This window comes from Takifugu rubripes, chromosome 7, assembly GCF_901000725.2.
Source record: "Takifugu rubripes chromosome 7, fTakRub1.2, whole genome shotgun sequence".
Classification (NCBI taxonomy): Eukaryota; Metazoa; Chordata; class Actinopteri; order Tetraodontiformes; family Tetraodontidae; genus Takifugu; species Takifugu rubripes.
In genome coordinates, this window is record NC_042291.1 from 7,061,528 (window position 1) to 7,085,368 (window position 23,841).

General features: G+C 47.1%; 1 protein-coding gene across 4 annotated transcripts in view; it reads right to left on the reverse strand.

The window, feature by feature from the left end:
- The window catches only part of oxr1a (oxidation resistance 1a), an 88,741-nt gene that overhangs the window by 30,557 nt on the left and 34,343 nt on the right, over positions 1-23,841 (reverse strand). For 3 of the 4 annotated variants that reach the window (XM_011605260.2, XM_011605258.2, XM_029838265.1), the window contains one exon: positions 21,864-22,060. In XM_011605260.2, the coding sequence (XP_011603562.2) occupies positions 21,864-22,060 (197 nt within the window). Of the gene's footprint in view, positions 1-8,570; positions 8,860-21,863; positions 22,061-23,841 lie in introns of those variants that run through there. The other variant, XM_011605259.2, reaches the window with a different exon arrangement.

Consider the following 23,841-nt stretch of genomic DNA (forward strand, 5'->3'; position numbering starts at 1 on the left):
TGACTTTAGAGGTAGATTATAACCAAATCAAACTGTTTTTGAACAGTTTCCATTTAGTATTTAGTCTCTGCTCAAAGGCTGTAACAGATCTCAGACATATATAAAAAAAATAAAAACTGCATTCCATATCTGTGTTGATAACAATCATCCTTCTGATCACATACAATCAATAAAATGGGCTCTTTCAGGACTGCGGTGATGGCATTCCAGGTCAGCGTGGGTAAACTTTAGATTTGCACTGTTAAAAATGGACACAATGGCTCCATAATCTGTGGCTGTGTGCCAAATCAATTATTTAGTGATGGAATGAAAACATTGGAAGGATGATTAGTTTTCAGGGGAGGGAGCAAACCTGGGGCGTGGGCGGAGGGCGACTGTTTTAGCCGCTATTTACAGGCAACACTTCATGGTCGTGATTCCCCGCAGCCATGTTGTGAAATCTAATCCGCAGCACGACCCGTTTAATTGCAGGTCAGGCCGGCGCGGCAGACTGCACGTAACTCGACCTGCTGAGCAAACGGCGCAGTTGTTGGTTTGCCATCTGCAAGACGCCAAAGAAAGAAAGGATTGCTTCTCGTCCTGAGGCGTGGCCGATTGACCTGCACATGCGCCGCATGCAAGTTGAACACAATTACAGTGTCCACACAGACACGCGTAGAGAGAGAGAGAATAGCAAATATTCATTAGCAGCTGCGGGGGTGTTTGCACATGATGCACCAGCGATCGGTCTAAAATTAAACCTCACGATCCAGACAGTAAAGCTCCGGTCATACCCTGCTGAGCGGGCTACTAGGAGGATATGGTGTCTCTAACGCAGCCTCGGTTGGATGGGGCACTTCCTTAGCTTCCCTTTCATCATCACCACCATCATCATCATCATCATCATCATATGGCAGCTCAGTCAAAGTCACTTCATTGCTGCAGATTTCCCTGTGGTTCTGTCACATGTCATGCATCCTGACTGCATGTTAAAATATGCTCAGAATCCCAGAATCAGAAGATGCAGCTGCTGCGGGAACAGCTGGGCCCCCGGCCAATGCCGCTGCAGATAGAGTGAATGCCGTTATCTTCCCTGAGCTGCCCCATGGGAATATTTCCACCAGAGGTGAGCTGGAGCGGCTACTCAACTAATTTGTTGTCTGTTACAGTTGCTGCCGCGTGAGCTATTTTGAGCTATTTGCCATCAAGCATGCGTTACTTGGCTCATTCTTGGAGCAAAATAAGACTAGTAATTACGACGGCTGTGCTGTTGGATCAACAGGAGTCGCCTTTGACCTCCTTGTCGACGGCACTTGAATGCAACACGACTCGTGAGTGGGGCGGTGGAGCAGGTAATCCTAATTGTAACGATCATCACAATTAGGGAATGTTTGAGAGAGCTTCCTCGTCCATTTGCGACCGATATGACTCATCTCGCCGCTACCCTGTGGTTTTACCCATTTGTGCCATGAAAACTGCGATAACCACCCTGCTGTGTGACATTATTAAAACTAAGATATGCAAAAGAGATATGATTTCAATTACGCGAACTAATGCAACAGCCAGCACCAACCCATTCAAAAAGAAGCCCCCCCCCGGGGGAGGGGGTGTGGTGATGGCAATTCTTTGACCTCATGTGTCCAATGTCATTCACATATACAGAAATTCTATAAATCACAACTGTCAAAAACTGACACCAATCTACTTACTGATGTCTGCGGATTTGTTCAAACTGCGACGACGGCCAGGAAGCGCAAAGAGAAAGAAAGAGCGGGTGGGTATAAAATGGATCCAGGACTTTTTTGGGTGGGTTTTGAAAGTGTTTTTTAAAGTGAAACCGAGCCACAGCGGAGCTCTTTAAGGCCTGACTGAAAGGAGACAAGAGGAAATTAAGAAATGATTCTTGATAAACACAAGAGCTCCTTTATGTCGCTCTAAATGTGTTAAATTCCAAACCAGCCCAATCTGCAGAGAATGACTCACAGCTGCTAAATATACAGTTCCCCTTCACTTTGTACACAACCGTGACAAAGTGAAGCAGGCAGAATGGAAGAATCAACATCTAACATTCCCTCGTCTGGTAGAACACACAAGCAGCCAATTTCCCTCCGCTCACCCTGGCGATAAAAACCCTCCCCAGATGTTATTTTTAGCAGCCCCAAAACAGGAGGGGAGGCGATGGTTCTGCACTGAACAGGTGTCTCGGCGGAGGGCTGGAGCCAGGAACTTCTCGTATGGTTCGGAGGGACGAGTCAGAAAGAACAACCAAAAGATGCATTCGGCGCATTTCCACTGCAGGAGTCCCTGGTAGATACTGGGGGACAGGCACTTTACAGGAAGCGCTCCTCTCGTCGGCCGTGCCTCCACTGCGGGGTAGGCGACTTCCCGAGATTCGTGATAGTTGCGTGACAGTTTCAACAGTGGCCTGAGTGACCCGACAAAAGCAAGAAAGGAGGAAGGAGATGAACACGGAAGGCGTGGTGTTCTAAGTGACTTCCCACTGCTCTGTGAAGCTTTGTCCACGTGAAAGTTTGTGTTTTCCGTGCACATGCCAGTTCGTTAAATATAAGTCAACGGTGGCGGCGGACGCTATGAAGGAAGGGAGCGTTGTCGTCGACTCGGCTAATGCTTCTTTACTGCTGGGTTCCGCATCACATCCTGCTCTAGGTTTAGCTAATCCACGCTGAGTAAACTTGGGAAGTTTTCAGGCCCTGGAGCATGGTTCCTGCAAAGGGTCCTTCGGGGGAAGTCCCTGCAATGGAGACACGCCTGCATTGTTTGCTGCAAACTGGATTTACAGCTAAAATATATCAAAACCTAAAGTGATGTGAGTCTCGCATGTGTGGCTGCTGATAAAAACACATCCTGGCATTCAATGACAGGCGGACAGTCAAACCCATAGGCTAAAAAAAACCCTTACTCGATAAAATTTTATTATTTTTCTCTGTAATTAACTTAGTGTCACCAACCATCTGGAAAGCGGCTACGTTTACACATCAGCCTCCTCGCCGTCTGCTGGAACCTAATGGCGCCTCTCAGGTCCCAGTATTACATCGTTCTTGATCAACTGCCCCTCGCGCTGCCAGTGAACGGAGGAAAATCGGGACCGTTTTCGAAAGTGGTGGTTATACTGAAGATGCGCATTGGTGGTTTCCGTGACGCAGAGAGGCCCCTTTCCCCTCTCAGAACCATTCCGCGGTTGATTATACCACCACCCTGCCCAGAAAGGCCGGTCCTCAACTCCGTCTTTACTGGGAAATGTCACTGGACTGCAGGTCAGTCTAATGGTGTGTAATGTCCCGGTGCCTGCTAGTGACACCTCTGGTGTGTCGGTGGTTTTCTAGACCGCATATAATTTTCATTTTTACATTCTCAGTATTACCATAAAAGCCAGACGCTAGTCAGAAGAGTGTGTTTGCAGTCACACACTCTCTAATGCCTTTAATTGATATTCTGTGAACATTGAAACTTGGTGCAGAGTGACAGGAAAAATGTGTTTTGTTTTGGTTTTTTTAAATAGGGAAAATGGCTTCAATTCAACTTGGTCTGAATGAAGAGGCACTTAAGCTACCTTGCTGTCATCATAATAGAGAGCCGTAACCAGCCATGCAAAAGAGGTTTTATGATTAGCAATAATATGGCTAAACAGCAGCTTTTCCATTACAGTTGCAATATTTGTCAAATCATACAAATAAGTAGATTTAGTTAGAGCTCCATTAGAGCCCAACTGTGCAGAGAACACCTATATTTGCTTTTGGCAGTTTCACATGTGTTGAAGGGAATAATTCAGGGAACAAGTCTGGTGGGTTTGTCCTCTGGGGTTATGACAGTTTCTGCACAAAAACCTCGAGCAGATGAAAGGTTTCAGTCTGGACCAGAATGACATTACAGCTGATCTTCTAGGATATAAATGCAGCTTTCCCTGCCTTTACTTAGAATCTTTTGATTTCTTATGGCCAACATCATCATTGTGACATCATCTTTACAGGGAGAACAAAATCTGACCCACAGTTGAAGAGGAGGTCTACTCGGCCTCCTGCTTCCACCTCGCTAATCAGACCGCCGTTCCTCTGCGATCCTTGACATTAACACTGCTGCTGCCATTTGAGCTCTAATGCTTTGCAAGTCAAAGTTGTGGTTGGGAGGATGTGTGTCACATGGAGGCAGGATGAGGTCCAACGCTGCATTGACTGGATCAATGCTGATGCATATACATGATGTGCTGTAGCTTCCACATCAGCCCTGCAATCCAGCTTTAATGCATTGTTAATGTTACTCAACTGATGTGCGATGATGTGCAAAGGGCCCCTATAAGTTTGAAAGAAATGGTGATGCAAGAAAAGAGGGAGTTGCCCTGGTTGGAGAGCTAAAGCGCGTCTTTCATCAGTTTACATCAGCTCCGCAGGCGCCGGCAGGTAACCCGAACCAGGTTCAGGTCTGCAGGTGGAAAACTGATGAGCTCAGCAAGAGAAACACCAACTCTCAGACCGCATTGTCATTGATCTTACGAAAAACCATGTTCAGGAGTCAAGATTTGATGAGATTATGTAGACAAGCGGGCGAATACAGACACGTCGGTGTAACAAGAAGAGGATTAAATTAAACCTTTAAATTAATCAGAGGTTTAATTGTGCACAAGTCAAATTTGCTTCTTTTGTGGAGGGCCTAATGTATATCTCAGTTAGGTAGGACATGCTGAGCTAATTTTTCACTAAAGATCTTCTCTAAAGATAACTTCAGCCCAGCGTCGTTCGCCAGACAGTTGCGTTACGACACGGAGAAGTGGTTGAGAGTAACCTCCGTCTGCAACCCGAGGTGAGATTTCGCAACCCCTGCCCGTCAATTTCTGCTTTCTGCAGAATTCCCTCAATCAGAGCTGGCGTCCGTCTCGCAATCAACAGCATTTTTGTGAAGCTGTTTGTGCACCAGCGAGTGTGCGATGGAGTCACAGAAACGCTGCCTTCGGCGGCTCGTCCACGCAAAGCGGAGACATATCATCGATAACAGTCGTCTCATGACCTTTCAGTACATGGACAGAACTAAGACCTGAGAAGGTCCAGCACCGGGGGCGGCGTTACTATGGTGCGGTGTCAGGGTGTGCAGTAATGTTGAGACTAAGCAGTTAGCAATGGCAGTAATGTGTTTTGGATAATTGCAGCATGCACTTACAAGCAGTTCAGTGATGGTGATCTTCAGTGTTATGACTCAAAGTTATGCAAAGCTCCTCCTGTCGGTCCACAGTCTAATAGTCGACCAGGAGCCACAGGCGGCGGGCTTTTCATTTCCCCTGACAGGCCTGCTGAGATTAAGACGACAAAACGAAGAGAGGAGCCTCCTCAAATCCATCTCCACCGCCATCACGACAACTTGATGATCCGTCTCGCTCTCGCTGTGCAATGAATTAAAGCCCACCTTGCGCCCAGTCTCTGCTGCATCCATCACTTGCTGTACGGTTTTAGGGGAGAGGACATAAAGGAGGGAGTTATTCAAAACAAAACGAGGGAAAGAAACCTGATACTCAAGGAACAAGTGATCCTCGGTTTATTTAGAAAACACAATCTACGGGATAGCACCGCAGGGTTTTAAAACATCGCTACCTCAGTGCTCCGCAGGATAAGGTTTCTAATCGCCGCAAAACTAATTAGATGCAGTAATGCATCAGCGCTGCCGTGTAGCTGCAGCGGCGCTTCATGAGTGTGAGGCTGTACCAACACTGAGGCCTTTGACAGAGCACACAGCTGGCGGAGACAATGCAGAATGGATCAAACTGTCCCCACCCCTGCAGGGTGGATCGCACTGTCCCCACGCCACTAGTGCAGGTGGAATTTGAGAACACTGATAGGTCAAGCTAAATGTACTTGTGTGTGTGTGTGTGTGTGTGTGTGTGTGTGTGATCTCTTGAGTTTAAATTGCATTTAACACAGCAGATAAGTTTCAGGGGAACGACACCACGGGTTGTTGTCCATAATCACATTTCACACATTCCAACAATCAGCCCATAAGTGACCGACCCCTCCTACCTCGAGCGGCGCATCCATAGTTCACTCAACTTCTTTTTTCAGCTCTAATCCGACCTCTAGTAAACATCCATCATCTGTAAGTGGGACAGACTCCTTGGAGGAGGCGCATGGACATGGTCAATGACCGGCCAGGGAACGCGGGCAGTTATGGGCAGAACTTCCTTGAAAAGTCAGGGCGGGTCCATTAGTTCAGGCCCTGGATGGAGCCGCAAAGTACCCAGTTGGAATTCTCCACCACTTCCCCTGACAGAGCCGTAACCGATTCCAGGAGAGCGCCATAATGGCGTGCTGGGCGGATGACATACTGCTCAAGGACTTTTTAGAAATTAAAGTGATTAAAATCACCTATTACAGTGCGGCGAGCAGCAGATTGTGCTTTCTGAATCATCACAGTAATTGCGGTGGAGCTGGTGTCAGCCCCCGGCATGAAAGTGAACAGTGGCAAATGCGGGAATACTCTGCCGGATTGAAGGGAACTTGATGCAGAGAGGGGTTCCAAGTCAGGAGGAAAAACTGGCTTTTACGCGTCGCCACGCCTGTAATTACTAAAATACGGCCACCTGACCCGTCAGACAGCTGCACCTGCAGGGCCAAAAGCGCTCTGAAACATGACCAAATGTGCGCTACAGCATGACAAAGCAATCTCAACAGAAAATGAACCCTTCCGGATCTGTGGTCAACTTGAAATCTGGTTTACATCCACTCTTCCTCAAACTCTGCTGCGAGTCATGCGGAGGTTGCAGCAGCGGCGGTTGTTTGGCAACTTCAATCATTAGCGCGCGCGGCTTGCCTTTAAAGGTTGGTCAAAGTTGAGCTTTCTGTAAGCAAACATGTGTGCAGCTCAGTCTAATCTATCGTGTCATCCAGGACGGCCACGAACGAGATGCTGTAGATGTGTAGCAGACCAACGTAAAGCCGCCACCCTCTGGGATCATCTCATTCAATCGTTCCTGACCAATTTAACATAAGAACACAACTTCAACTTTGACCTCTCTGAGCAGCTGAGAGCAAAACAGCTTCTGTTTGCAGACTGTTGCCATCGTTCACGCCGACCTTCCGCGTGAACTGCAGGCGAGTTAGAAAAGATGAATCACACTGGGAAAAGGCCCAGAGCTTCCTTCCAGGCCTTTGAAGGGAACGCTGAAGAGTTTAGCTGGAGGCAACGTGGCCACATTTTAAGATGTCCATCTGAAAATAAATGCAATCTCGTTCTTCCTTTGAAAGCCAGACCTGAGTTGACTTCCATGAACATCACCTTGTGCTTTGCACATCATGTGTCAACATGTGACTCAAAGGTGGAACTCGAAGATGCGGTCCATAATGGCTCCTTTCATGTTCTCCGCTAAACCTCAAGCTCACAAAAGCGAGGTTTGCTGGTCGATGAAGCGCCCATGAAGTGTTCCGCGCTGTAAACAGGATTTAATCTACTGCAGGTGGCAAGCCCACGGCCATCAATCTAACCCCCTCAGCCATGTGGCGCCCCGCCCGTCACGTGTCCAACAGTGGTCACCCTCCCGCTACCCGACTCCTTGTGCCTCAAAACGGCTCCTTTCTGCCACAGGAAAAGCGAAGCAGAGGCGCCTGGACTGCTAATGAACCTGCCCGCCGTCCATGGCGTTTCAAGAGCAGCGGAGCGTGCATCTGATTAATCTTTGTCCCAATTATATCGAACAATTAACCTTCCTGCCACACGGCTCAGGAGCCTGATGACTCTGCAGGAGCTCCACCCCCCCCCCAATAAGAGAGGGGGCAGAGGGAGCACGTCCTTCTCAACTTTCTCGGTTTTCAGAGCGACCAGGAGGTTGCTGAGGTGTCTGGAGTCATCATCATTTAATGTCAGGAGGCGCTGATGACCCTTAATGTCTAAATCCTGCGTGAGAGAATCATTAATCCACAGAAAAGCCTTCAGGATGTTCACATGCTGGATGGCTTGAGCTGGTTCCAAATATCTGGCGTGCCTCAGTCGTTACGGGCAGCGTGACCACACAGATGGATGAGTGGAGAGGACTGAAGCTCCTTTGTTATAAATTAACACTTCAGTGATTAAATCAGGCCAGAACATAAGCCTGGTGTAAGAACTATTCTGGACGGAGACAGCATGTGATCTTTTTGATGATTTAGTACCTAAGAACTAAGTTTCAGGGTTGCCCTCGGCATTTTGTCCAATTATCAACAGAATTAGAGCACCAACATGGGAGAATTAGCGTTTTAGTCAAGTAAAACAAAAAGTTCCGTGAGTGGGAAACACTTTTGTTGGGGCAAATGTTCCGAGTAAAACAGTGACGTGTCGTCAACTTTTAGGAGGCTTTTCTCTCGCGTCCTGAAGCCACGCAGACAGAACTTTCAAAGAAACGCCGAAACATCGTATTCAATCAATAAACTGGCTGCTTTTGGGTCCAAATGTAGCCATTATATCTACACCCCCAACGTACAGATATACCGCTATGACGCTAAAAACGTGTGTAGAACCAAACGTTTCCTTTAAAAGTGGGTTTGGCCAGGCGTTCTGCTTGGATCGCTTTGGAAGTTGACGAGGTTTTGTGAGTAAATAACAAGTAATACTGCACCAACCTGTGTGAGAGATGTTTATGTGGCTCTCATGCGCAGACCCAGCGTGCAGGGGTTGAATCGAGACCGTCTGGGGTCCCGGACCGGGCCACAGTCGCTGGGATATCGCGTCCCTGACAACTCTGGCGCCGCTGCTCGTAACGGAGAGTAAATAATCCATAACTTCTGCAAAAGTTGCCTAAAGTCGCCTTCAAAACAAAGCCCTCACACACGGTGACCGATGTCACTGCGTAAAAACGCAGCGCAAGCGAAACGCCACGCAGCTGCGCATTCTGCAGGCTGCATTCCGAAACAGGAACTAACTAAAACACGTCTACAAGTGCAAACTTTCTGTTTTCCCTCCTCCGAATGGGCCGCGCCGTGCAAAGGCTTCCATAAGTAACTGCAGACCTCTTTGAAGAAAGCTTTATCCTAAAAACAAAGAGTTAAAATAAACATTTTATTTTTTATTCAGTGAGCTTGCTGGTCATCATTGCTGCTCAATAAACAAAAGGAATATTTATGGCGATTAATAGCAAAATATCGGGGTTCTGGCATTCTGATTACATGTAATAACCCAATGATTTTATTTGTAACTTATTCATTGAAGCGTTATCTTTATTATTTCAGTATAATCTTTGGTTATGACCCAAATGTTGGCAGCTCTTGCTTTGGATATATAGTGACAGAGGTAATGGTTTTATTGGACAAATGGCAGATCTCTTTACTTCAATTAAAATGACAGGTTTATCTGTTGTTGGCGAGGCGGATCGGTGACAACAGTGCTCCAGTCGAACTGTGATCATTTCGTGCCTGAAGGGTCAACAGGGGTCACTGTGGATCTCCTCTAGTGTCCATCAAAGCGACTATTATTTAACTGTAGTAATTGGTGTCAATGAGCACGGCGAGCAGTCTTTGAGGTAAAATGGGTACAGGTTCTCTTCAAGCTGTAATCTGATCAGGGGAGTGCCGTATTTGTTTCCAGACATCTGTTGTAGGAGGATCGAGGCTGAAAAGCTGATGTACAATAAATGACGTTTGGAACTGAATCGGGGCCATATTCTGTACTGAGTGTGCGCCATCTGCTGGTGGCTTTGGGTATTCCTTCTGAGTAACTCGTCATCTGTGCAGACCAAAGCATACTACAAATATCAGATAAAGTGCATAACGGTGTGTACCTATATTTCATATAAATATGGGATATTTTATCTTAAGAGAAAGTGCTGCTATTTTATTCCCTATTTTCCCCCTGCAAATACAGTTATTCTTAAATTGTCAATGAAGTTTATTCTGAATGGAAACCTTAAATGATGACTGCTATTCTCACAGACTATGAAGTCAAACAAAGTGGCAAAGTAAAGACATAATGACAATGACAACAAGATCAACAAACCCTCCTGTTTGGTTCCGGTTTCTGCTGGCACACTTGGACAATAATATCCCGACAGGTCTCAGGTGGCCCCCCAGTCCCACTGGGCCCCGTAGCTGCGTGATGTGGAGTGTTGCTGTAGTAGCGCAGAGAACTTACCAAATTATCTTCTGAAGGGACCGGCTTCCTCTTCTCTGCCTTTCACCCTTAGAGGAGACCGGCGCCCTCTGACAGTTCAGTCCAACCAATGAGGCTGGAGGTGGTGAAAGCTCTTTTTTTTCTTTTCGTAGGCAACCTCTTTCACACCCTCTAATTAAGATGAAGTGTGACCAAAGAAGGGGAATGAATCAATTCCCAACCTGCTCACCAGACGACATGAGCACTGCTGCCTGGAAATTACGCTGCTTTGGTCTTACTTAAGCAAGCATGTTTGACAAATTGGGCATTTTCTCTGTTTTAATTTCATTGGAGGAGCAAGTGCAGCAACATCCTCTATGGCTTTAGAGTCTGCGGATTTTTGCACATTTGCTTGTTTATTTAAATCTGTGCATTATTCAAACCAGGCATCATCTATTTCAATCGCCCCCCCCCCCCCTTTTCTGGCTAGACTAAACCATGGCGCTCCAGACTGTGGTAGTGTCGCTGGGATGGAATCATTGGAATCATGAGTTATAAGTAATACAAGAATACAAATGAAAAGAAAGGTCCTGGAGTCAGCAGCTGCCAACAACAGCCCTGAGAGGGTCCTGTGTGTGAGGCTCGTCACTGCCAGAGAGTGGGCTACCGGGCAGCGAGTGTTAATCTCAGCAGTTTCCAATTGAGAGGCGTGCACGCTGCAGCCTGATCCTGAGATGAGGAAGGCTTTCATTACAGAACAAACACGAGCGCCACCGGGGAGCTGCTGACTTTCCACTGTCAACAGAAAAGGACGGAATACACAAGCGCGGTTACATAAGCGGGGCTCCAACATGCTGGTCTGAACACCAGCATGTGCACGGGGGGGGGGGGACGGACGCGTTAGGGCGCACACACAAACACCAACTGTGGGCACAAACACAAGCTGCTTCTTCCTCGCAGACGTGTTCCATTTATAGCAGAAATTACTATTCCACAAATGCAAAAGAGGCGCGCACGGCAGGCAGGAGCGCTGGGGATACTTTCAGAAAGAACACGACACATTTACAGGGAGCATTTTTGGAGTATTATGGAATAAAAGCAGGCGCCGCCTGATGCACCACAAGCCTTCAGCTACAAGATCCTGCAGTCAAACACGCAGAAAAAGAGGAACATTGACAGCGGAGAGCTGCTGGAACAATCAGTTTAAATCAGCCAGGCAATGGCAGCAGTCACAGCACGCCGCTCCCCTCTGTTAGCCGTCCTCATTGGATAAGATAAAGCTGCCCCCTGACAGATCTCTCATCGGAATCACCGAATGAGGAACAGGTCTGCCTAATTGCTCCACGCTGATGTTTGCATAACGCCGTCACCTTCTTCCTCATTCCACGAGAAGACCATCCATATCTGAACATATTAAAGCCCTGACAGATATATTTGAGCCAGTTACACAATAATCCAGTTCTACTGCAAGTGTTCCTGTAATATTAATCTAAAACATGGATGTCAGAAATTCTACAGCCTGAAACTGATCATTTGACATGACTGAGCCCTCTTCATAGCTGCTAAGTACCATAAGTGTTTGAAATGATCCTTCTCTTATTTACCCCTCGTTAATGTGTGTTCCTTCTATATTCTATTTCTCAACCTCCTCTTCAGGTGGTCACAGAATTGGGGCTAGCTTTATAATACCTCTCCTTCACAATTGTTTCTCCCGCTGACAGCTGAATCTGCCAGCAGACAGGAACACCATCATCTGATTTCAGGGCACGTCTTTGGAGAAAGAAAAAAAAAAACCTGCCTTCGCCGCTACAAATACCCAGAGCACCGCTGGACCATGGCCTGTAGATAAAGAGACCGTGTGTTTAGACAACCTATCATTTCCACAGCAGCGTTTCATCCTCAGCTGCTGCCAAAAACGCTCCGTGCACAAGGTCACGGGCACTGTGTCTGTAGGAGGACGGCTGGAAATTGAATTTAGCCTCCATGAGGACCACTTACAGCAGCCGAGACGCATCTACGACAGCATTCATTCCATCAAAACAACAACCACATCGGAGACGGTGACCTAATTTAAGGAGATATAGCACTTGTCAGTCGGTTCCTCTCTTTTTTGAATCCTCTTTTTGAGGAAGTCCCAGTAAGACAAACTTGGGATGAGAGGAGCCCCTCCAGTGCATCTCTGGTCCTGTTAATGCCTCAGTGTTAAGACGTATTGAGACAAAACAAGGTTGATGAGATGTTGAGCCATCAGTGTGAAGACACGGCAACACTTCCCGCCAGTGTTATTGGCTGCGCTCTACAGGGCAACCGGCCGTGATCAATGACCGACGGCATCGGAGCGGGTCATCTTTTCCTTCCCCTGCCTCCGCTCACGGTCATCTATCCTCTCCAGGCGTCAGCGCCGTCTCAGGCCGCCCCAAGAGGCTGGGTGGTCCCGGCGACTGATGACTACAGTGGGGAAGCATCAGTCTGCTGGATTGAGGGCTCTCTCTCTCTGCAGAGGGGAAACGTGGGAGGAAAAGCAGCGCTGCGATGGAGGAAGAGGAGAAGACGGGATCGAGGAAATTGGAGTCAATACCATAAAAAGTTCCGCGCATCCGTCTGCGGTAAAACCCTCCCCAACCCAAACCCTCTCCGTTTATCACCCGTTGCACAAGAATGCTAAATTGGATAATGAATCTCTCCCCCGAGGAGATGCACCCGATGAATAATCTGTTGGCTAAATTAGCCCGGGACATATTGCTTCGTTCAAGGTGTTAAGTGCAGTTAAACCGATGCAACCTTTTGGAGTTTGTAGGAAGGAATGTGGATGAATTAGTACGGAACAAGATGTAATTGACTCAGCAATGATGGACCAAACACATCATCTGCTGAGGGATGTTTCCCAGCATGTGTTGATTAGAAAGAACAACATGGCTGCGCTTCTTTACCAGCAACAATGTGAGCCGATCGCCTGTAGTTTCCCTTTTTTCCCCCGACGTATGACAAACATGGGGTCAATACACACCTGCCATCATCGCCTGATTGTGGTTTCTGACCTCGGACCTTTCTCACAGGAAAAATGAAACAGGAAAATGTCTTTGCTGCTCAGGTGGGACAACATTGACAGCGTGCGTGTTTAGCTGCTGTCAGTCAGTCAGGTGTGGTAGAGTGATGAGCAGCCTGGGGCGTTCTCCATCACCTCCCTCCCCCAGCCCTTAAGGCCTGGCATAAACAGTCCAGCTGCCTACAGGCCATGACCTACGGAGCATCCTCCGCCCAGCACCAGTGGGATTCACAGGCTGTCAATATGTCCTTTTAAATGACGTTTCAGGGGGAAATAATACTCTCAAGTTTGTCCCTCGGGGCCACCGTCCACTCCACAGTAACTTAACCACAGTAACTTGTAGCCAGAATGGAAAAAAAGCTGCCAGCATTCAAAGCCGATCTATGCAGCTTGTGCTTCTAGCTTTTTGTGGCAGTTTTCCACAGCGATGCCATCCAGTGAATGTCCAGGGCAGTGACCCGCGCTGAGAAGACGCCGCGGTGCACTGGCCGGGCAAATCCATTCCCGCGGCTGTTCTTCCTCTTGGATAAACTGATGCGCAGCAATCGTGGCCTTGGACCATGTACAAAGCAAAGTCCTGAACGTACTAATGAGAGCAGCGGGGGTGGGGTGGGGGGGGTTACGGGCAAGGTCAAGGTGGACGAGGGTGAGCCAAGACCACGGTTAAAGCTCTAGATCAGACCAAACATCATGGATGGAATAAATCCTTCAAAGAGAAATTTCCATCCAAACTAAAACCACTTTGGTTCCTCATTTCCTACTCGCTTAGGAACGACGTGTTTGTCAAATTACGGAAATGGACACATTTGGAATGATAGAAATTTTCCTTCCATAATTCAAGGCTATAGTCATCCCGCTGATATTTTTAGATTTATTCGTGCAAAAATATCACTAATAGCCGAACCTTTTAACCTCAAAAAGCTGAAGATCAGACACCGCAAGTCACTGTTTTCCATTTGAAGTAAATCTTTAATGGACGACACTTTAAATCACAGTTTCTTTGATTGCTTCAAAAATAAGCCGCATTGGCTTTTGGCATCCTGGCAGATTCTACACAGTGATAAACAGGAAGTGAGCCCGAGCTGTTATCTTCCTGTTTCATATGGATGCCTGCAAAATACAAAAAGGGTTGTGGTTGCAGGGGATCCCAGCGATCGGGACGGACCCAGACTGAGAGACTGGGACGCCCAGTGGACACCAGTGTCCCCCAGGGTCACTCAAGAGGTTCAAATATATAAATCAGTAAAACAGAACATAAACATTGTGTTCAAAGAGCTTCTGTCATATGATAAGAGGTACAGATTGTTGTAACTGAGCGCTGCTGCACTCCGAGGCCCGATGGTTTGATAACACGACAATAAAAACAGTCATAAAACACGGCACCGTCCACTTTACACGGGGGCTTTATCGGTCAGCCCAGCGTTTGCTCACTGCTTCCTCAAGATAGTGGCGCTTTACTCATCCACCGACACCTCTGCGAGTGACCAAACGGACGCAGGCCGCGTCGGTATCGAGGCAGCTTTGCAGAAGTCACTGGCATTTGTTCCAGGAATTCTCCCCTCTCACAGTACGAAAACCACTCACTCAACATTTGAGCAATATGCAATTAATCCCAACCAAAACAGGAGAAGAGTGTTTACTGAAGCAAGCGCGGGAAGCGGCCGGATTACTACCTCTCCGGCATTTACAAATTGAACCCGAGGAGGAGGAGGACCACCCAGAGACTCTCGGCCCACGTAATTACAGCAGCACGCCGATAATTCCGGAGCGCAGCTCTTTTACGGTAGCGGTGAGGAAATTGAGCAGTAAGCCTCTTTTCCTGCTTTCGTTCGCTACACAAGAAAACATTTGTGCCTTTCCCTCTCTGGTGAAATAAAGCCTTGATAGCAACAACTCTCTGCAGCGGCGGGAGTCCACACAGATTAATTCAAGCATGCATGACAGTAAAGAGAGCTGCGGATAAAAAGCTGCATTTAGTCTCCTCGAAAGAAGGCAGTTTAAAGCCTACTTAGGGTCCATCTCAAACCAGAACATGACTTAAAAGCACTGAATTGATTTAAGGACTGTGAACGTCAACCTCAGGGGACGTTTATTTGAAGAATGTCACAAATATCGGAACAACCCAAGGTCCCTCTGATCCTAATGACATTGAGACCGTCCCATAATGACCCTTTCTTGCACAAGAAGTCAAAATGTCCCGTTTCCTCATTGTAGTTTTTGTATTTTCACACTCTCTTCCCATCCTGACAATAACACACACTTATAACGTGCTTTTTTTTTGTCAGCTGGTCTGGACCAGAATGTGGAAACGACAATGAAAAGTCAAAGCCCAGAAAAACAGAGGTGACATTTCCTGCCTGTAACCAAGTTAGCGTGGAAGCGCTGCGCTGTTATCTGGGAGTAACTAAAGCATATTATTAACCTTTGTGAAAATTGCTTTTGAGCGTGCGTGCGGGATTTCAATGCTGCAAGCACTGTGTGAGGACACGTTTAAGCACTGGGAACCTCCAATATTTGGGTGTGTGTGGCGTCTCAGATAGCTCAGTTGTTGACGAGCAGTTGGACGTTTCTAAAAAAAAAGAAAAAGAAAAAAAAAGAAGACATTTTTAAAGACATTTTTACATTTCCTTTGTAAAAATGTCAGTTCTGTATTGGAGCAACCTTCATTTTAATGACTGTATGAAATCAGCCATTTAAATCCTGCCAATATTTACACCTTAAGAGTACCTGAGTGATGCACATGAAGAGCTTTGAAAGCTGTCGCGATGCCTCACAATGGCTGTAAATCACATTATCACATTCTTTAACGAGACACCTCCGTCTCCTGGTGATGGAAGAAAGGCAGCAGTTAACGGCTGCATTAGAGCAAAATAGCCAGTTTGGGGCAGGTTGTCGGTGACAATGGAAAAACCTCATTAATACTCAAGCCCTCTTGGGATAAAACCCAGAGTAGCTTAAAAACGTGGAACGTGCATGTTTGAGTGGGGAAAAACACCACGAGATTTAACATTTCTAGTGAAGGTCAAAAGTGGTTATAAAGCACAATTAACACACCCACAGCTGATGAAGCACAAACGGAAGCAGAGACGAGCTGGTGAAAACGCTGCGAGGGCAGAGAATGTAAGGACGGACCCCTCCGTGAGTCTGGGGCGGGGCTTAGCTGCTGTTTGATCCGACGTGACCGAGCCGGACCGCCAAAGCGAGGGGGCTCTCGCTTATCTCGGCACACAAGCAGCCCTGCTGGCGGAGGCAACACAGCGTGGCTGTGGGCGACGCCGTCAGAGCGTGACGGCGAGCTCTCTCTCCCCGCTTTCACCCTCATTCTCCATCACATGTACACCCCCCCTCCCATTATCACACATAGTCTGGAACAACAGCAGCTGGCTGCTTTTCCCTTTTTTTTCTCCCTCCATTTTCCATTTGGTTGAAATGGAAGCCCGTCTCCGTCTGTCATAATTTATTCCGACTGTCGGAATCCACCACAAATCAATACAGAAGCGTCGAGTAATTCGTTTAAAAATTCAAAAGGGACGATCAATCAGGCTCTGGAGCAATTTTCTTTGGTCTAATTACACTAGAGATCCAGATTATGTCCAGCTGGCTAAACGCACATGAGTTATTCTCTGTTTAGTTCTTTGGTCCTCTATCCTTACTTTTCATTCTCTGGATGAAAAACTCTGTTTCAATCTAATTATCAGTAGAATAATTTATAAATATAACAACTGCGTACGCTCACATAGAGTTTATCACAAAGAGTTTAGTCTTCAAACACACAAACGTGTTTCCAGACAATTACAGAAACAAACCTTGCTAATAATAAAAGGAATAAATGGAGCAATTACAATAGGAAACATTGTTAAGCCATAAATCCAATCGTTTGTGAGATGCGTTTAGATGCTACGGCCACAAACACAACCCGACTGAGGAGACTGCTGAAACACATGACATTGCCGGGAACTTGGAATTTTACAAAGCTCTCACTTTAGCCACTCTGCCGTGCGCACGCACACGTGTACATATGGGTGGTTTGTTGGAAAAACCAGCCATTCGGACCTAAACATGTTGGATCCTTTTTAATTTTGAGGACTGCAGCTGTGCTGCAGCTGTGCTCAAGGCTGCACGACAATTAAAATTCCTCTTTTTTCCCTCCAAATGTAATTAACATCCGCAGCACCTTTCCAGCTCGTGTGTTCAGCGCTGGGGGAAAAAGCTGCAGCGATGAGGAGGAAGCCTTGTTTTCGAAGACTTGAAGTGACATGTTTCTAGACGTTTCTAGAAATCAGCATCCTGCATCACCAAGGCCAAACACAACCTTTTATTTGCTCACTTGCCAAAAGAAATGAAACTGTCCTATTTCCTGTCAGAGTGGCTTGTGTAATAACTGCCCCTAGCAACAGCATCAGAGTGTAAACACAAGCGTGTCACCAGAGACGTGTGCATCAAAGGCGGAATGAGAGCAGCATCCATGTTCCACCTGCAGCGCCAGCTATAGCCGTCAAATGCCACAGTGATTAGCGCTATAAGCTGCCACCACAGAGCTGAATGGGGGATGCAAAGCGGCGTCTTGCATACAAGCGAAAACACAAGTCTCAGGTGTAGCAAATCAGAAAAAGGGTGACTAAACCTCAAGCCTGACACTTACTTCAATCTATTGAATAGCTGTTAATTCAATTCTGGCCTCTCTGGTGAAAGTGCATATCTAGCAAGCCTGGCTGGGAGCCTGCAGCCTGTTAGCATATTGCTCCACCAGCAGCGGTTCATCCCTTCTGCGACCCTGCGGTGAAAATCCAATGAATACCTAACAGGGGAATAATCAGTCACAGGGAGGTGGTGGCAGGGTCTGCCACTCTTGGGGCGCCGGGCTGCACCAACCCGTGTGTTCCTGTCTTGTTTATTAGCATTTCCACTGTCAAGTGGTTTAGATGCTGTGTTTGCAGAGTCAGACCTCCGCACAACCCTCAGCAGTATGCTTACACACGCGCGTAGTTCAAGAAAGATCTTTTCTTAGCAACTGTAAATTAAAACATCCTCCGAGTTTTCAAAATCAGAAAGAAGCCCTGACCTGGATTGCTATCAAAATTAAAAACATTATTGATTTCATGCAATGATAATGTGATTATTTCCCCTTTGCATGTATAGACATATTTAAAGAGTATTGCCTCATCCTCGCATTGTGCATTTTCTTTGTGTGAAACTAAGGCAGATGAGCATTATGCAATTAAACGCCTCTTCAAGACCAGGCCAAGCAAAACAACAGGGTCGGCAGCGTTTTTCTGCCGCTTTTGTCCGTCCTTGAGAGATTACCTTCTGGTCTGACCCGCAGGACAAACATTAGAGGATAAAAGGACGGCGAGCGTGAAGATGAAGAGAACGACTGATGTGAAAAGGTGAGTGGGGGGGGAAAAAAGACACGGAGAATGAAACGGTTGGAAGAAAAACAGGATTGTGGTGAAGCAGCCACATTATCTGGCACCCCAACACGCACGTCTGCACCGGGGACGCCGACCTATCGCCTTCCTGCAAGTGCTAACCTAATGTAGCCAGGGGCAGTTTCCAGAGTTAACTTTAGTTTGTGGACAGACGTGCACGGATCCAGACCTCCGTGCACTGCATATAGACAGAGTGAGTCAGACAGCTGAGGACTGCACGTCTCCCAATAACAACCTGTGATATAACAGAATTTTAAACAGGGTGGTTGAGAGGAGTGTTATATGTCATATCTGATATAATGAGCCTGCACTGGTGGAGGGATTGTGCTTGCATTTGGTACAGATTGCTATTATCAGGTGCAGGTCCGGAGTGGATAATGTAAAGGTCAGACTGGAGGCTGTCAGACAGGGATGCTGGGAGTCTGAGGAGAGCCTCCCAGGAAGAACGTGCAGTGCAGTTCCTTTTTTATTCCTCTTTAATTACCTCCACCAGGAGGTTCTGTTGTTGGAATTTGTTTTCCTCCTTACGGGAGTCAACTGAATAGAGAGAGACGCTGTGAAAACATGTTATCTGAGGCACATTTTGACCCTTGTTGGCGCTCATGGACGGAGGTGGCGGTCCCAAAATTCTAATGCTGCACTATGAATTCATGCATCTGTTTAAAAGCCTTGCTCATTGATTTCCTCCCGTTTGTAAAGCTTAATGTACCCCTGTTGCTGCATTTACCAGTTATTGCTGAGGATGTTGGAGCAGCCGTCCCTTAAGGACAGTCAAGAAAAGATGCTGGGAAAATGGATTAAAGCCACAGGAGCAGCCTGTAAATGGAGTAAAGGGAGCAGTTTTACCCAAATTCACTTGGCTCTGTCCAAAAATGACGTCGACAATCGCCGCCGACATCTTCCTTTTCTCTTTCTCATGTTAGTTATCGACGCTCATCCTGTGAAAGCAAAGCGTGATGGAATGTTGCCACTTCAGAAGTGGAAAAGCTTTTGTTTTTTTCCTTCCACGCAGGCGAAAATCGCAGTTGGCATCATGCAGCAGGAGCCCCACTGGCCCGGCTATTAAAACGTCAATGGTGAAAGCGTAACGCGCCCTTAACGGCGGGGCCGGACGCCTGGCTGACAGCACAGCGACCGCCAACGTCTGCTGTTCCATTAGAATAAATTAGCACGATAAAGCCTCTTTGTGAGGACTGCAAATGGTAAATGACTGTGTTTACAAAGTGCTTCACACACGGCTAGACCAAAGAGCTACGGGAGCCGACCAATGACCCACCCGAGCGACCGCGGGCTCCTTTTACCTTTCCACATCTTGATAGAAATAAAAGCGGGATATGAGCATCTGTAATCGATGACTCATTATGGGATATAAAAGGTGATCGGAGTGCGATAAGACCTGAGCACAAACGGATGATTAAGAGCGCTGTAAAGCCTCGTCCAATTTGTTACTTTGCAGTTAAAAGCGGTAAAAGCACAATAAGTCGCAGTCGTGCTCGATTTAACAGCTGAACGGCTGCGACTTCCGACCTGCGGCTGTTAAAAAAAAAAAATCAAGGGCAACAGCCAAATGGGAATTGATAAAAGCTGGAAAAGAATGAGCCGCTAGTGTCAACAATTACGAATACACAGGCCCAAATACCACAATTCTCTTTATTTTTCTCGCCGAGTGCACCGATTCGGACAGCCGCAGGTCAACCCGTTGCCCTGTCAACGGCTGACAGGAGGAGAGGCAGTGCGTGACAGCTCTGTAGAGCCCTTACCGGTGTGCGACAACAAGAATATTGACACACCTTCAGCCTCTCTATACTCATCTCTGCCAGCGAAGCATGCAGCGGCCTCAGGCCCCCGTGTCACATGATCACTAACCACCGACGGGCCTCCGCCGGTGCAGAGCGGCTGTCAAACAAGAGCAGAATTTCCATCGAGAAAAAGGCTTATAAGGGGAGCCACAGCTCTGACTGTTGGAGACAATCATATGGTTGCCATCCAGTACAATCCCTGCATGAGCCAGCAACCGATGGAGCTAAATGGGGTTTTATTGCACCGCCGGAGCAAGAACACGCGCACGTCTGCATGCATTACTGCGCGTATGTAGTTTACGTACATTTTAGTTGATGTAGTTCCTTGCTGGGATGTGCTGCCAACCTGTCCCTGGTGGCTACACCACTAAATGGGGGAGATTTTAAATGCAGTTGCCTCACTGGCACCTGCCTGACAGTAAAGATTCTTCATCATCCTCCACTGGTCACAGCGGCAGCGCCTCCATCCTCCAATCAGGCGTGCCCGTGCCGGGTCAAAAGGTTAATTGCGACACAAATTCAACAGCTCACTTGCCATCAAATCCATCTGCCGAGTGGCAACTTGAGAGCAATCGGTGTAAGCAATCAGTGTGATTATGCAGGGGTTATTTGGAAACCATGGCAACCCGCGCGACTGAAAACTCACCCAAACAATGAGACGGCCGCTGCGACGTGTGTTTGTGTCCTGCTTCTGAACTCCGAGAGGGGAGAAAACTGCCAATTAAACAATGCAAAAGCTGCTGCAATGTGAACGCAACTCTGTTTTTTTTCTATCTTTTAAAGGGGGTTTCTCCAGCAGCTGTATCAGCAGGAACTGGCCCAAATTAAAGGTGCCAAATCCTCCCTCCCAGGCTCCCCTCACCCAGCGGTGAGCTGAACTGAACCGAATCGGTTGAAGGCAACGAGCGGAGGGCGGCGGCATTTAGGAGTTTGAATTAGTTTAACTCAAACCCATTTCATCGCCTGGTTCCCTGAAGTGTACTTACTGAGAGCAGCAACTTACGAGCCGACGCGGAAATAGACCGGCTGCAGACGGGCCTTCCCCGCTGCCCACTGCCAAAAATAGGCTCCATCGCAGGGATGGAGCTCGCGTAATTACAATTTGCAGGCAGGGAACAAATTAGCAGAGGAGAAGTGTGGAGAAGCAGCTGGAGAGGTGACGCTGGGAAAACTTCCCGAGCAGGGAGACGGTGTCAACAGTTCAGGGGGTGCGTGAACTTCAAATATTCCCACAACCGCACGGAATAATAACGAGCCGACCGCAGAGTCTCGGTCGCAGCAGGACATTAAAATCTAATTAGATCTGCAGCAAATACACCCAGGATGTAACAAAGGCCAAGGTTACACAGACAGTAAAGTAAATAATGTAAAATTAAAAGCAATACATGCGTACATAATTCTCCTCCACCCACAGTAGGAGAATTAGGATAGAAGGGAACCGGATGGAAGTTGGAAAATTCCAGGCTATGAGATGAACTGATGGATCTTTGGTTTTAACACACACACACACACACACACACACACACACACACACACACACACACAGGTGTCATTTACCTATGGTGTAGCCCCTCTTCAGCTCTCCACATCTTGGGCTGCGGTGCTGGGAGTTGGTAGTGTTGTTATCCTGCACGCCGAGGCCCGCGGTTGCCTTGGCAACAGGGGGAGCAACCCTGTTGAGGGGTGAGGCTGGCAACAGAGTTGGGGAGAAACCTTGGCTGGCAATGTCCACCGACTGAGACTTCTTCTTCAGTCTGTGAGATGGATGAAATGAACAACAACAGATCAGTTCCCAAGGCTGACAATTGGCGAAGCCGCGGCAAAACGTGTTGAAATACCGCACGTCCAAAGGCGAGCTCACGAAAAACCTATTTGCATTTGAGATGTTGATGTCAGAAAGAAGGGATTTTTTCTGCCTTAGCCAGGAAGTTTGGAGAGAAAATCAATAGGTTAATCGAGCTCAGGGTGAATTTATTAGCATCCCTCCTTTCTACTGGCAACAACTGACGAAGCAACGTCTCCGCTCGGAGGAGGAAAAGACTGTGATGGAGGCTAAATCTGTCCAATAAGGCAGGCACTGGAGCAGAAGTGTAGAGACACAAATGCCACATGGGCTTAATGTAGTTTAAAATTTTCTCCGATCTCAAACCATCCAACAGAAATCAGAAACTTTCAGCTAGCAAGCTAATCTTACAAGATTAGCATTTTTGTACTATTTCTGCTAGCCACTCAAAGGCCACAATTTGTGTCAATTTTCAGGGCAGACTGCTTATGTAAAAGGTTTACAAGGTGGGAGCCGGCTGACCAAGGTCAAATTAAATCTGCCTATGATAACTCCTCAAAGCCTGTTACAAGGATTGGGTTTGGAACCGAGCCCTTACATTTATTAGGCTAATCTGGGCGAAAAGAGTCCAACGGGTCAATGAGTGAGGCTACGTGCTCAGACATAAGTAGACAAAACACAACCATGCGCAACCTCAGAAACAACATCGCACCTGAGCACTAAAGTAAAAGGTTGGGGGAAAAAAGAGAATATTGCCCCCGAAACACTATCTATCTGGAGTCCAGGCAAAGTCCTGAAACAGCAATACGAGATTCCCAGCACTCCACTCCCTCACACACACTTTCAATCATTCCAGTAAAACTGCTGAGGCGGACAGAATCTTTTTGCCCATTTCACCCAAGTGCCCATCCCCTGACGCTCCAAAGCAGCACACATGACAGAGTGTCTAACCGGCTAATGAAAACACATTATCTCCATGGAAATGCCGCCCATCCCTGGTTGTGCTCTTTGGAAATGGGGACATACAGCCCCCAAAAAATGGCCACGTTGTTTTTGGGGGTTTGATAGGATCCAAACAAGCACGGAGAAGTACTTTGTTTAGAAATGCTGAGTCAGCAATCCACCTCTATTGTATATCCTCCTGCAAAGCCAATACTTCCTGTATTGCGCGTTGATTTATCCTTGAATATTCCATCTCAAAATAATTGCCAATCCGTATTAATAAGTGTGAATGTATTCCATCTAATTCCAAATTAACACTCGTACTTATGTCACATGGTAAATTAAAAATGAATAAACATACTACTTTTATTGATCGCTCCCCCCCACAATGTAGCTTTTCCTCAGATAACGTCACGTGATGATAATTTTTACGAAGGCGTGATGCTGAGTTCGGAACTGTCCCCATTTGTTTTGGGAGACAACTAATGAGGTTGGAAATGGAGTGAAAAGAGGAGACCTGCTGCTGCTTTTAACGACAGGAGAGAGAGGGAGGGAGAACTATCTATATTCCCTCATGAGTTAGTCCCAATTACCATCTCATCAGCACAGCAGAGGGCCCTCTCCTAACTTCCTGAGCTACAAGGCCAAACGGTATCAAAACACTGGAAAAGACACGAATGACTCAAAAGCGGGTTCCCATGTAAGGTCCCAAAGGATAATCTAATTTTTGAGGCGTTCCACGAATATTTAACTTATTTTCTCTTTCAAATGAGATGCCACTGACTAACGAGAGACCGCCCAGCTAACACT